General features: G+C 43.1%; 1 protein-coding gene across 1 annotated transcript in view; it reads right to left on the bottom strand.

Moving 5' to 3' along the window:
• Positions 1 to 15053, bottom strand: part of CSMD1 (CUB and Sushi multiple domains 1) — a 1867828-nt gene that overhangs the window by 290102 nt on the left and 1562673 nt on the right. Inside the window, exons 34-37 of the mRNA XM_019538151.1 lie at positions 10602 to 10805; positions 9502 to 9626; positions 8813 to 8909; positions 1594 to 1698 (exon numbers count right to left, since the gene is read on the bottom strand). Coding sequence (XP_019393696.1) covers positions 1594 to 1698; positions 8813 to 8909; positions 9502 to 9626; positions 10602 to 10805 — 531 coding nt within the window. The remainder of the gene's footprint in view (positions 1 to 1593; positions 1699 to 8812; positions 8910 to 9501; positions 9627 to 10601; positions 10806 to 15053) is intronic.

Raw genomic sequence — 15053 nt, forward strand, 5'->3', positions numbered from 1 at the left:
ATTGCCTGAATGCATGTGCTCAGTCTCAGAGAAAATTCTTAATTTTCTTTTGCAAGGCAATGGAACACCTGCATACTCAAATACCAAAGACGATTTGTGAATTTGACCTTCATCAACCCATTCATCAGGCTATTAACTCATCCTCATATTCATTTTAAAAAGGTTAGAATTTTCCTTGCAATACCTAACTCCAATTAAAATGAATAATATACAAACATATACACTAAAGTTACCACTCTTTTCTAGTAGTAAACTTATTTTTTTCCAGAGAGAAAAGACAAAAAACATCTAAGTATGAATCAAAGACAGATCACGTAGGATCATCCATTCCTATTTTATATTTTAACAAAAGTGTCCAAATGAATGAAGCAATACTTCCTAGAGCATAAGCATATAATATCAGATACTTTACCTAATAACATATGTAACATTTGTCCTTGAACAAGTTGTTGCTATGTTTTTCTTGGAACAGAAAAATTCTGGGATTGGCATTTACATGCACCACCCTTCTAATTAATCAGGATTTAGCAAACAACTGAATGTACTGCTTTTCTGCCATAGCTTCTATTATGCAGCCACAGAATATGCATTCAGAAGCACTTTCCAATTTCCTGGGATAAACTGTTAGTATTTCTTACCCTGGGAATATTTTATAGGATTTATCCAGGGACAACAGGCGTCATGGGTTCTATTGTCCATATCACCAACACAGTTTACAAACTACTGCTCCTAAGACCCTTAGGTTCACCAAAGTATTTATTACAACTGCAGCTATTTTCCAATAGTGAATATATGTTAAGGGAGAAATGAGGAAGCACGGAATAAAAACATGTTCATGTTACTAACAGTGTTTAGTGTTATTCATCTGCATTCCCATACTTGTCTCATGAGTAAATGGAATCCTTAAAAAATTAACAAGTTTTAGAACTATGAACTCAAAAGAATAAAATTGTAATTAGAGACTATACTCTTCTAAGGATTGTTGCTTCAAATTTTCTTGCTGAGTTATTTATTTTAACCTTGTGAATAATTATTTTGTGAAGAACGAATTTCTGCTTAATTATTGTCTTTTGTGTGCAAACACACAACAAAATTACTATGAAATAATTACCTTGCATTTTACTCCATAGCAAATTTACTCTAAAGTAATGAGCAGATACATGGCAAGCTTTCTAAGAAACCCATTACAAGCAGCCAGATATTACAGGATGTGGACAGTCTTTAGTAGAGAGCCAGTTTATACTGAGCAAATGGCAAGTAGAAGTGTAGACACATACCCACTACACTGATATAATTTATAAGCTAAACTAGGGTACAGTGACTTGGAACAGTGAAAGAATGTGTACTTGTGTGCTTGCTCCACTTTTACTTCAGGCTAAAATCAGTTTATATCACAGTAAATGTGTTTTTGTATCTTACCCCTTATATCTTCAGCATGCTAAATCAAATCTGGTGATGGTTACCTTTTTAAATTTGGAAATTGGAGATTTGTTTTTAAATCAGAAAAAAAACCAGGATCCCTTGTTATGAGGCAAGCAAACAAACAAAAACCTGATTACTTTTGAGAATGATGTAAAGGTCAGAAAGTCTTACTTTTGTATTCCAGGTGAAAACCTGCTGCTGCCACACTAATATCAGAGTGAAAGTGCAGGTAAAGTTGATTGGAAGTGCTATTCAACAATGCCGGCACTGTGGTACCTGCAAGAGACAAGACTAATTAATCTTTGTTAAGTAGAACATTGCATATGGTATTAAAAAAAATCTCCCATAATTTTTCACTGAGCATATATGAACATGTCTAGAAATAGAAACAATCCTGTTCTCTCCTTGATGTACCTGGAATTATTATTACCCTGATAAACTTTCAGTCAAATTTCTCTGACAAGTTGTGAGATTATCAGCATGGAGAGACAAGTTATACTGGGATGAAAGGCATTGTGGAGTGCTTGCTATGAGCCAGCTGCTCCACAGTAAGTTTTTTGCATGCCTGCCATTATCCTCCTGGAAGTAGAAGCTAAACAGCAGTAAACTTATCCCTGTTTCATTCACAGGTAAGCTGCCACCATTTAGCTTTCACTGACTGGGATAGCAGCTGACTCATGAAACAGTTACCACAAAGCAGCTGATGCACAGTAAGTCAAGGGACTACCTTCTCCACTTCCACATGCACTGCTTCTGCTCAGTCAAGGAGGTAATCTAACCAAACCTGGGAACCTCAAAATCAAAAAGAATCTCTTTGAAGTCAAATGCTTTTTCATAAAATTCCAGCCTTGATCTTTCAACCTTTGGTAATGGCAGCAATTGAGCCCCTTCTAGTGATGAGATCTTGAGATTGGAACCTAAAGTAGCAGCAACTTTAAAGAGAGTACCAGCTGATAATAGTCAGTTTGAAAATTATTTCACTGGAAAAATGGAGAGACCTGTTTCTTTGTGTAAAGCCTGAGAGACTACTTTGTTTCTATGCTCTCCAAAGAGCTTAATGACAAGATGTGTGGACGGATATCAGAGGTTTGCCTGCCATTTCAATTTTGCTTCGAGTTGTCATTGTGCGAAGCCATGTCTGTGGAGGTTTCAATGTACAGAAAATCAGAGGCAGGTGAAGTATCCGTCATGTAAAGACTGGTAGGGGAATGTAGTTTAAAGTAGATTTTATGTTGTGCTTTTTGCTTTTGTTATTTATTTGGGATTTGTTTGTTTCTGTGCTTGTTCCCAGGGGTTCTCAATAAAGAAAGACCTTTACAGTCACAGACTATAGCCAAAATACCTAGGGTTGACACCATGTGTGTGCAGCAAAAACATCCCCTCAGTCAGATGCTATGACTATATCCTTTACTAAAGAGACCAGAACAAGCTTAATCTAAACCTTTGAATTCTTTGGTACAAGTAAGTCTTGCTGCAAAATTTTCACTCCACCCAGATGTGTGCTTTGGGAATATGGAATACTCCAGCCTATTATATTGAGATATGGCAGATGTTAGGGACATATGGAATATTCAAAGGCTATTGCATAGATGCCTTAAGTGTTATATGTATCTTTCTTTCCTGGCTCAATGGGCAAGATTCCTGTAGGAAATAAACTGACTGATGGATAATTAATGCAAAACTCTAACTCCTATTTCAAGGGAAAATAAATACAAACTGTATAAAGAGGCAGCCCTGAGCTAGGGCAGAAAACACTCACATTGCATCTAAGAACTGAAGGAATGTGAAAATATACCTAATAGGGTTATGTGAGGGACATAAGAGATACCTAGTAAGTTTAGGATATGAACAGTTTAGGATATTAACCCAGGACGTACACAGTCTCACCAGGAGGAATGCCCTCCTGGACCTTGTTCTGGTCACAGGCGATGATGACCTGGTGAGGGGACTCCACGTTCCTGACCACCTGGGTGACAGTGATCATCGCCTACTGGAATTTGCCATACAGCGCAGGGTGTCAAGGGCCTGCAGTAAAACAGTAGTCCTTGACTTCAAGAGGCCCAACTTCAACAAGTTGAGTAGATTGGTAGGAGAGGCTCTGGGGTCCTGGAGAGTTGAGGAATTGGGTTGCCAAGATGAGTGGTCATTCCTTAAGGAGACGATCCTCCATGCCCAAGTGGTGACAGTCCCAATGAGAATCAAAGGGGACAAAAGTACTCAAAAGCCCCCCTGGCTCACCAAAGGCATTCAGGAATGCCTGAAAGCCAAAAAAGAGGCATACACCCAGTGGAAGGGAGGGGCTGTCACCAAAGAGGAGTATACCTCCATCACTTGGGCTTGTAGGGGGGCTGTTAGGAAAGCTAAGGCAGATAAGGAATTAGGGCTAGCATCAAGGATCAAGGACAACAAAAGATCATTTTTTAAATACACAGGGAGTATGAAGAAAGCATCAGGTAACGTGGGGCCCCTGTGGGATAGGTAATCTGGTGGTTGCACCAGAGGAAAAGGCAGACTTTTTTTACAATTTCTTTGCCTCCATTTTTTTGTGCAGGTACCACGACTCCTCCACTGAGATCCAAGATGGACTCAGGAGTGACTTTCACAGGGCTAGGGTCAGGGAGGACTGAGTTAGGGAAATTCTGGAGCGGCTGGATGTTTTCAAATCCGCAGGTCCAAATGCTCTCCACCCTGGGGTGCTAAAGGAATTGGCAGGGGTTATTGAGGGGCCCTTGGCACAGCTTTATGAGTGCTTGTCGTGCTCTAGCCAGGTGCCAGATGACTGGAAGAGGGCCAATGTGGTCCCCATTTTCAAAAAAGGGAGAGGGAAGACCCGGGGAACTATAGGCCGATTAGTCTTACTTCAATCCTGGGGAAGCTCTTTGAGAAGACTATCCAGGAGCACATCCAGGAAGGACCAGCAGGGGGGATGAGGCTCAGGCGCAACCACCCTGGGTTCATTAGGGGCAGGTCCTGTCAGACCAACCTGATTGCCTTCTACGATCAGGTCACAAAATCATTGGACATAGGTGTTGCAGTGGATGTAGTCTTTCTGGACTTCAGAAAGGCCTTTGACATTGTCTCCCACCCCATTCTCATTAAAAAGCTAGGCGACTGTGGCATTGATACATACACAGTCAGATGGGTCACAAATTGGCTGAGGGACTGCACCCAGAGAGTGGTGGTGGATGGGTCATATTCGACCTGGAGGGATGTGGGCAGTGGGGTTCCCCAGGGCTCAGTCCTTGGGTCCACACTGTTTAATCTCTTTATTAGTGACTTGGATGAGGGGTGAAAAGCACCCTGTTCAAATTTGCTGATGACACCAAGATCTGGGATGAGGTGGGCACGCTAGAGGGGAGGGACAGGATACAGCTGGACCTGGACAGGTTACAGGTGTAGGCAAATGAGAATAGGATGGGATTCAATACTGACAAGTGCAGGGTACTGCACTTGGGCAGTAAGAACCAGCAGCATACCTACAGGCTGGAGAACTCCCTTCTCGAAAGCACAAAGGCAGAAAGAAATCTTGGAGTCATTATCGATTCCAAAATGAACATGGGCTGCCAATGTGAGGACACAGTAAGGCCAACCGCACCCTGTCATGCATCCACAGATCATCACAAGCAGGGCCAAGGAGGTGATCCTCCCCCTCTATTCTATACTGGTCAGGCCACAGATGGAGTACTGTGTCCAGTTCTGGGTGCTGCACTTTAGGAGAGATGTGGTCAGCATTGAGAGGGTCCAGAGAAGGGCCACTCACATGATCTGGGGACAGGAGGGCAGACCGTATGAGGAGAGGCTGTGGGACCTGAACCTGTTCAGCCTTCACAAGAGAAGGCTGAAAAGGGATCTGGTGGCCATCTACAAACTTACGAGGGGGGACCAGCAGGGAATGGGAGAGACCCTGTTCACCCATGCACCACCCGGAGTAACAAGGAATAATAGCATACGTTGTTTGAGAGTAGGTTCAGGCTGGACATTAGAAGACACTATTTCACAGTCAGGGCAGGTAGGATCTGGAGCCAACTTCCCAGGGAAGTGGTGCTGGCTCCTACCTTGGGGGTTTTCAAAAGGAGGCTTGACAATTACCTAGCTGGGGTCATATGAGTCCAGGGCAGGACTTCTGTCCAGGGCAGGGGGTTGGATTTGATGATCTACTTAGGTCCCTTCCAACCCTACATCTATGAATCTATGAACATACATGTAAACTGTTCGTCATTTTAGGACACTGTCTCCATAATACTGCATTGCCCAAATCTAAGAGAAACCTGAATTTAAGATGATCCCCTAAATAGATTCTACATGTGGAAAATTTATCAATGTATTATTTCCTAGGCACTGGATGTAATTATTGCAGGGTCATATTTAATTCATCCCTCCCATAGCAGCAGGGAGCAGACAGTGGGAAGTAGGTGGTGTAGGGAAGTCATGAAACCTACTTCCTGCCTGCCTCCCCATAACCCCAAGTCATTGCTTCATCTCCAGCTTCTGCTCCTGCACTCGTCCCCAGGTTTTGCTCCCCTTTCCCCACCAGCCCCTTTTCCACAAAGCAAGCTCAATCCCCATTCTAGCCTGGAGCACTGAGCACAGTCCCAGCTTGGCCCTAACCCATTGCAGTTATAAAGGATGAACGCCACCACTATGGGGCTGTGTTAGGACTATACTCAGTTTCCCAGGCTGCAGCATGTTTGAAGCCTGCAATGCATAACAAGCATATGAGTTGGAAGTAGAAGGGCAGGTGGGAGAACAGAGTCTGCATGTGGGAGGAGAAGCTCCAGGGGTTACATGTGTGGTATAGAAGTGTGGGGGGACAAGCAGCAGCTTCAGCTATGGCCCATACCCTAGCCAGAGACAGGGGTGGAGTCAGGGGTTGGCAGGGACAGGGTTTGGAGCTGCCTGTCTGCCCCTTTCTCCCAGCACTTGTACTTGATTCTAAGACAAGGGGCTTTCCATTCATGTTAAATAGGGAGAAACCCGCATCTTAGAATTGAATAAATACAGTACATTTGTTCTAATTAAATAATACCATCCTTACTGAAAGCTGTTTTGTCACTGGGCAATTCTGCCATCCTCCTTGAAAGGAAGATGTTGCCACTGATTTGAATTTAGAGATGCTAAGCCAGGCACAGTAAACTGCAAGAGAACCATCTCCTAAAATTCATATTGAATGGAATACATTTCAGCTTTCTGCCTAAAGTATGATGATGTTAGAAAGTGGAGATAGGTGAGAAGGGCTGTATATATAGCCATCTTCACCTGGCTTTTGAGGATGTATCTTAGTTCTGTAGTTAACTGCACCTCAAACCCAGTTTTGGCCTCCTCTATGACAGTATCTATCTTCACTGTCTAACATCATTATACTTTAGGTAGAAACCTGAAATCCATTTCATTCAATATGAATTTTAGGAGATAGTTCTCTACCATCTCTCTCTCTGCAATTTGCTGTCCACATATCCATGGAAGGGGCATGTAGGCAGTGGATCATGGCTCTGCTCCAGCTCCAGACCACACTATTACCACTGCAATAACGCAGCCCCAGCCCTGGTGCAGCTCCCCAACCAGCTGCGCACCCTGCCAGTATTGCTAGAGCCGGTCTCCATAGAAACCCTGGCCCCATACTTGCACAGTGCCACTTCTATTGAGGTCTCCATGGAAACCTGCCACAGCAACATGTGCAGGGGCTGCTAGGAAATGGTGTCCAGCCGCTGGCCATTTTGGCCATTTAGCCCACCCCTGCTCTACATGGAGCCCTGTAGGAAGACTTGTCACTTTATGACTGTCTGTGGGACTTTTGGAAGCTAGAAGGGTATAGGAGGTGGATCCATATCTCAGGGGAAGAGATTGTAACCACTTTAATCCAAACCTTTGATCTATACTGAGCTGGAACATTTAAAAAGAAAAGGGTGAAAACCACTGAGGACCAAATGATTCATTTTTAGGAGGGAGATAATTGGAGCAGACACCTTTTATAGTATCTAAGACCTTTCAGGTAAAACTGTCTGGGGTAAGAAGCAAAAAATAAAGCCTTTTCAATCCCATCCCAGCAAAGGTCTTGCCCACAATTTCTGGGATCGTGATTTTTGTCTTTCTGATTGTAATCTGTGAAGCCAGGCCATTTTCCAGGAAAAAGCTAGTTCTGGGGACAATAGCTTTGTTTAATCAACAAATTTCCTTTTTTATGGAACTTTCTCATTGAAAATAAATGAGAAACTTCTAAAAAGTATCTTTAATAGCCTTTCCTAGCATTAAGCATAATGCACATTTGGAAAATGGCTAATTAAAAATGATACATGACAACATCCCTAATAAAGGCAGCAGATCCTGATTCTGACTCTTTCTCAGCTTCCTCACTTTTCCATGATGAAGTAGCTACCACTGTTAGTTAGCTGTAGCTACACTTTCCTGCCATGATCTGGTTCAATAATATAAATTGATCAATTAAGTCAAAGCCTAATCTCCCATCCTTCTTCCTTTAAGTTGAACAACCTTTGCAGATCTCATGGATTCAACTTTATTTCTTGCCCGCAGAAAGGTAGCTTCAATCAAGAGTTGCCCTTTGAATAGTCAAGATAATTTCTTTCCTCAGCGCTCTCTAAATATCTTGCAAGTGACCCTTACCTGTCTTTTCTATTCCCCACGTCCACTGTGTGGGAACTAAGGAGAGCCTTTCACTCCACTTTGCTGGAGTTTCCCTTCAGCAAATTCACCCCCTAGCCCTGGAATGCTCTTGCTACGCAAAAGAATTAAGCCTGGACTCGCTCAGAATATGTAAGTCTGAGATAAAATTAAGTGAACCATCCTCTGTAAGCTTGGATTCATATTTGTAGGGTTTAAATAACACATTCCTTTAATTAAAAATATATTTTATGAAATGGGAGTGTAGCCAGAGATGTCTAATGTACTGTGAAATGTAATTTGACACAACAAATTACATGGTTTGTTGTATCTTTAGTTTCCCAGTTTGTTCTGCTTTCTGAGGTGTACTGAGCTTATATGAATACCAAGTGACTTAATCTTCTTCCTAAAAGTGTGAGGCCAACAAGGGCAAATTTAAGTGCAAGTAACTAAAGCATAATGCCCAAGGGTAAGTTCCACTTCATGTTAATGAAGCGTATTTACATAATTTACAAATTACAATTGACAATGGGGAAAATTTTTCAAAGTTACTGTCAGGCTCCTAAATCCCACTTATTTTCATGCAAAATAATGTATAAGAAGGCCTTTGAAAAGTTCTCTCAGTGTAATTACATGAAAAAAAAAGTTATTAGTTCATACATCTAACTGAAGACTAGAAAGTATCTTATAAAATCATAGAAGCCTTCCTCTGCGGTATCCATATTCTGGCCACCATTAAGAGGGCTAGTTTATTTCAGTTAGAGCATGCACTTACCTGAAAAACTCCCAAGTCGTGGTGCTGTCATATCACCACCATCATAGATTTCAAGAGAGTCCCAGTTATGTTCTGTGGCAAAACTGATGACCTGGATCTGTAAAACAACATCACTAAGTTTTTGGGGGTGGGGTTTAACCAAAAGTTAAATGTAGACAAACTAAAGAAACAAAAAAAGAAGAAACAAATCCTACAAAATTAGGCTCAAAGAAAAACAAAAAAAATAAAGAAAATACATCTGATTCTCTACTGCCTTCTATTTTTATAATTACCAACAGTCATGCCAAATGAGTATAAAAGCATTACCAAATCAGAATGGAAGACTTTTGTGTGCATCTTATACGGGTAAAATACAAAGTACAAAAAAAGTGCAGAATAAAGGAAATGTAGACCTTTGTTCCTTATTGTACCTCAGAGATATAAATGCAACAGTAAAAGAGAACATAGTAGACTGCAGGGCTAGGATCTACTTTTACTATTCTACTCAGTTAAAAGAGAAAGCCGGAAGTCATGGCACCTTTTCTTCCCTGATCAACAGTGAGCAAAAAAGAGATTAAAAAGTAATTTTTCAAATAATGGGGCAAAATGAGTGATTATTCTTTTCTAATTTGTCTAGAAAACAAAGAAACAAAACCACTGTGCTAGGAAGCATTTATGAAGCATCTATGTTTGGCAGAATACGGACTTGCCTGAATACCTGATCCCTCAGTCACTATGATTTTCCACACACAATTCAAGCTGTTACCATAGGGTTCAGGGTAACCTGGTGATAAGATAGTGCCCCTCCGTTCAGTAAAATTTCCACTGCATGGCACTGAAAGACAATGTTAGCAGAAATTATGACACTGCCAAAAGCACTTCAGTGAACAGAAAAGTAATGCTAGCAGGGCAGCTTGATCTAATGTCCATAACTCTCCTTTTCTGTTGGAAATGCATTAGGTCTAAGTGGTGGTCCGCACTCTGGAATAAAAGTTTTCAATTGCATGAAATGTAATCAGGACACCTAAATCTACAGAACCTCTAATATTCCTCTCAGCTGCTAAAAGACACTGCAGTGCATTAGATGATATTGTTACTATACAGTCCAACTTCTCCTTAGATTCCAAGAAAAGACTCCTCAGAAAATGAGTCATTGAAAGCAACTGTACTTAGACAATTACAGATAATTATAATTTAAATACTTTAGAGTTTATTTTCCTCTTCAGACAGACACATAACTCCCATGGATATCAATGAACTTATGCAGAATTCCGGGGAAAAGAAAAGAATGCTTTAATATTCACAAATAAGTCCAAAGTACTAAGCATTATTCCACCAGAGGCTTTTACAAAAGGAAGCAAACCGACTAAAGCTAATGATGGTATTTGTATGCATTGTACATTACTACTACTTACGTCTGTCTGTCTATCTGTCTGTCTATCAATCTATCTATCAGTATACATCTGGTAAAGGGGTACCACAAAATGGCACAACAAATTGGCATTTTGTCAGTTTTCACAGAACGATGTTCAATCCTACATTTATAACTTTAAAGGAGTCATGTAGTTCATAATATTCAAGAAAACATGCATCACACTTGTTAATCTAATCTATGAAAGAGCATACTGCCTACCAACCAGCTGCTACTCAATTACTTTTGATATGACAAATTGCTCTTTTAAATTGGACATGACTGGTATTAATCAATGGAGAGTGTATCTATGTATTAAATATTATTTTCTGAAACAACTCATGATTTCTGATTTGAAGACTTGGGTACCTCAACAGATGACCTAAGATAATTGCTTACCTACGCAGCTTGGGACTGTGTCATTCCACTGAGCTAAAGCATTAGGCACAGACTGGCATTGGATAGCTTTAGAGCCTTGCAGCAGATACCCAGGGCTACATTCAAATCGAACAACAGAGCCTGCTGAAAACTCAGAGCCAATTCTCCTCCCATATCTAGGCTCTGGAACAGAGCTGCATTGTGTATCACTGGTACGTGGAACAGCTGCATGAACAGAAAAAAGACACCATTACCCAAAAAAGCTGTTTATTATCTGCGAAAAAAAAGCAGATTACTAAAAACATATACATTTACCATATGAAATCTAACTCCACAGAATATGTTGTAACTCATGGTATCACAAAGCACTTAAAAGCATCTTGCCCATGTGTCTTCTTGAAGTCGTGTTTTCTGGGAATTTGGAATGGTATATGGTACCTTCTTCAACACCTGCCGTACTAGTACACTAGTTGTAGTTGACTTTTATAAAAATGATCTTACAATGAGTTGATACTGTTATGTAACAGAAACTATCATTGCTAAACTAAGAGAATTTTGTAACAATAATTGTAGAGAAAAAAACATGATAGGATCCTTTATTGGCTTCAGGGCGACCAATTTCCTTTGAGGGTTATATGCACATGCACACACAAAATCAAAAAATACTTTTAAAACAGCAGAATTCATTAGTGCTTATCTGGGCCAAACTCTGACCAGGGAATGGTATGTCAGCTGCCCTACATCTGGAATACCCTCAGTAGACATTATGACCTGGAGACATGCCAGAGAACCAGAATTTCTAACCATTTTTTCCCTTCCTGTTAATAATGTATTTCTGGCCTATAGAAGCAGCCAAAGGTTTCACTCTTCCCCTCCCAACAGCTCCATCCTTCTGATCCTTTAAGCAGTGTAAAAACATGGCCAGGCACACAGGGCAGCTACTAGCCGCAGGGACAGTGGCAAAGTCTGATTGCCATTGTGCCACTTGTACAGTTGTGTGACTCCAGAAGCAGCTGTGGGGGCTTTTTCTCTCTCTCCTCCCCCAAAGTCAGCATCCTGATGACTTCTTTGGTTGTTCTAACCTTGCTAAGCCACTGACTTACAATACTGACAACTTTTCTGCATGTGTTTCATACTTGTTTTTCTGTCACACATACAACATTAAAAACAGCCCGCATGCAAAATATAAAGCACTGACTTTGTTCATATAAAGTATATTATAGTACATATATTTGTTCATAAAGAGATACTTGAAGAATTATTTTAGTATATTGTGGGTACATCTACATATGCAATTAATGCAACTGCTCCTGGGCACAGCATCTACATGTGTGCCTGAGACAGCAACAGTTTCAGCCTGGGCAGAGCAGGCCCCTGGCTGGCTGGGATGACCAGGACCAATGTAGTTAAATATAAGCAACATATATAATATATGAGGTAAAAAAGCCCTTTCCTGAAGAAGCTGTTGAGATATGCAACCTGACTGCAATAAAAATGTGTAGTGTTTTTTTTAACTTGCTGAAACAATCATCTTTAATATGTTCCCTTTTCATCTTCAGCTTACAAAGACACACTAAACATATTTTATTTTGAGTCACTAGGATATATAGCAGCACAAGTTTTAAATTCTCAGACTTATAGATTAATAGATGCTAGGGTTGGAAGGGACCTAAAAAGATTTCATAGATTTCATAGACATCAGGGCTGGAAGGGACCTCAGGAGATCATCGGGTCCAGCCCCCTGCCCAAAGGGCAGGAAGTCAGTGAGAAGATCATTGAGTCTGACCCACTACCTAGGCAGGAAAGAGGGCTGGGGTCAGATGAATCCAGCCAGGTGCCTATCCAGCCTACTCTTAAAGACCCCCAAGGTAGGGGACAGCACCACCTCCCTTGGAAGCCCGTTCCAAATTTTGGCCACTCTTACTGTGAAGAAGTTTTTCCTGATATCTAGCCTAAATCTGCTCTCTGTCAGTTTGTGACCATTGTTCCTTGTTACCCCAAGAAGTGCCCTGGTGAACAGAGCATCTCCAATCCCTTGCTGTATCCCCCTAATGTATTTGTAGGTGGCCACAAGATCACCTCTCAGCCTTCTCTGGCAGAAGCTAAAGAGGTCCAAGTCCCTCAGTCTCTCCTCATAGGGCTTGTCCTATAAGCCCCTAACTATATGAGTGGCTCTCTTCTGGACCCTCTCAAGTCTATCAACATCCTTCTTAAAGTACGGTGCCAAACTGGACGCAGTACTCCAACTGCAATCTAACCAATGCCACATAGAGGGGAAACATCACCTCCTTGGTTCTGTTTCTCATGAATCTGCTGATGTATGATAAAGTCCGGTTAGCTTTGCTGATGATTTCTTACGTTCATCTTGGAGTCCACTATGACGCCAAGATCCCTTTCCACTTCTGTGCTGCCGTGAAGGTCACTTCCCAGCCAGTAGGTATGTTGGATATTTTTGCACCCTAGGTGCAGCACTCTGCACTTGTCCTTGTTGTACTGCATCTTATTGTGTACTGCCCACTTTTCTAACCTGTCCAGGTCTGCCTGCAATCGTTCCCTACCCTCTAAAGTGTGCACTTCACCCCACAATTTAGTATCGTTTGCAAACTTGAACAGTGCACACTTCACACCACATCCAATCACTGATGAAGATATTGAAGAGTAGAGGTCTGAGGACCAAACCCTGTGGGAGCCCACTACCCGCATACTTCCAGGTTGATACTGACCCATCTACTACCACCCTCTGGGTACGACTGCCAATTTGGCACCCACCAGGCTGTGTAAACATCTATGTCACAGCCTCTTAATTTATTTATGAGAATGGGATAAGATTCCATATTGAAGGCCTTGCTAAAGTCCAAGAAAATGACATCCACCTCTCCTCCTGCATCTAAGCATTTTGTGACCCTGACATAAAACGAAACCAGATTGGTCAGGCATAATCTATCTCCTATGAATCCATGCTGGTTTCTCTGCTGCATTATTTTTCCTGCTGGACTCCCATAAATATGATCCTTCATAATCTTTACAAAGTCCCTTCCAAGGACAGAGGTGAGATTGACTGGCCTATAATTACTCGGGTCCTCCTTCCTCCCCTTCTTGAAAATAGGGACCACATTGCCATTTTCCAGTCCTCCAGGACCTGAGTCAAGTGCCATAAGTGTTCAAACAGCCATGCCAGTGGTTCTATGACAACAGTCAATTCCTTCAGTGCTCTCAGATGAAGCTCAACCGGGCCTGCTGACTTAAACACATCCAGTCCATCCAAGTGACTGCACAAAGTCAGCATCAACAGCTGCTGGGCTGGTGTCATTCTGATGCCCATCTAAGAACCAATTAGGAGCCAGGAGGAGCAGGGAGAGGAGGGATACAGGCACACGTGTGTCCTGAACACACGTGTGCCCCCTTACCGGACCCGGAGCAGTGGCAGAGGCGAACACAGCAGCAGCGTGGGCAGCAGCAGCTGATCTCCCTAAGGTGAGTGGGGCAGAGGGACCGACGCAGCTCAGCCAGATCCAGAGGAGAAGCCCCCCAGATCCCTCTTAGCTGAGCCAGTAGGGAGCCGTGCTCCCGAGCCACACGAACAGAGCGCGCAAACAGCGGAGGGCTAGGGGGGACTGTCCCCCCAAGCCAGGGAGCACCCTCGGGGTTAACCCTCGGGGAGCAGGCTCAGGAGGTACCGGATCCCCCCAGCAGGGGAGCGCAGGGGCTGGGATCGCCGGCAGGCACTTCCAGTGAGACCAGAGCACCTGATTGGTGGTTGGAGCAGCGGCAGGAAATTCAAACCGTGGCCTTTAAAAGCCACGGTTTGACGTAGCTCCCAGCACTTGGGAGCCAGGAGCAGTGGGGAGAGGAGAGATACAGGCGCACGTGTGTCCTGAACACACGTGTGCCCCATTACCGGACCCAGAGCACAGGCGAACATAGCAGCAGCAGCAGAGGCAAACACAGCAGCAGCGCAGGCAGCAGCAGCTGATCCCCCTAAGGTAAGTAGGGCAGAGGGACCGATGCAGCTGAACTGGATCCGGAAGGGAAGCTCCCCGGATCCCTTTTAGTTGAGCTGGTAGGGAGCCACCCTCCCAAGCCGTGCAAACAGAGTGCACAAACAGGCGTGGTCTGTAAGAGCGCACCAGCTTTTGCATCAGCCTTCACGCTGGCGGGTGAGCAGGAAGGGCCAAGAGGCAGACTTCTGCCAGCGCAGGGAAAGGCACCGCACTCAGCCAGAAACAGGCAACAACTCCTATGATGGTGTCAATACGGAGTGCTGCCAGGGCCCCTGCCCGGGGGGCGCAGCCTTCCTGGGGCTTGTCTGAGGCCTCCACCCAGACAGAGCCCACAGGGAGGCTGGAAATGCAAAGTGCTGCATCTAGGGAGGAAAAATGTCCAGCACATCTACAGCCTAGGAAATGACCTGCTGGGTGGCACGGAAGTGGAAAGGGATCTTGGAGTCCTAGTGGACTCCAAGATGAACATGAG

The sequence above is a fragment of the Crocodylus porosus genome, unplaced genomic scaffold (genome assembly GCF_001723895.1).
Source record: "Crocodylus porosus isolate Cpor-Errol unplaced genomic scaffold, CroPor_comp1, whole genome shotgun sequence".
NCBI classification, from domain to species: Eukaryota; Metazoa; Chordata; order Crocodylia; family Crocodylidae; genus Crocodylus; species Crocodylus porosus.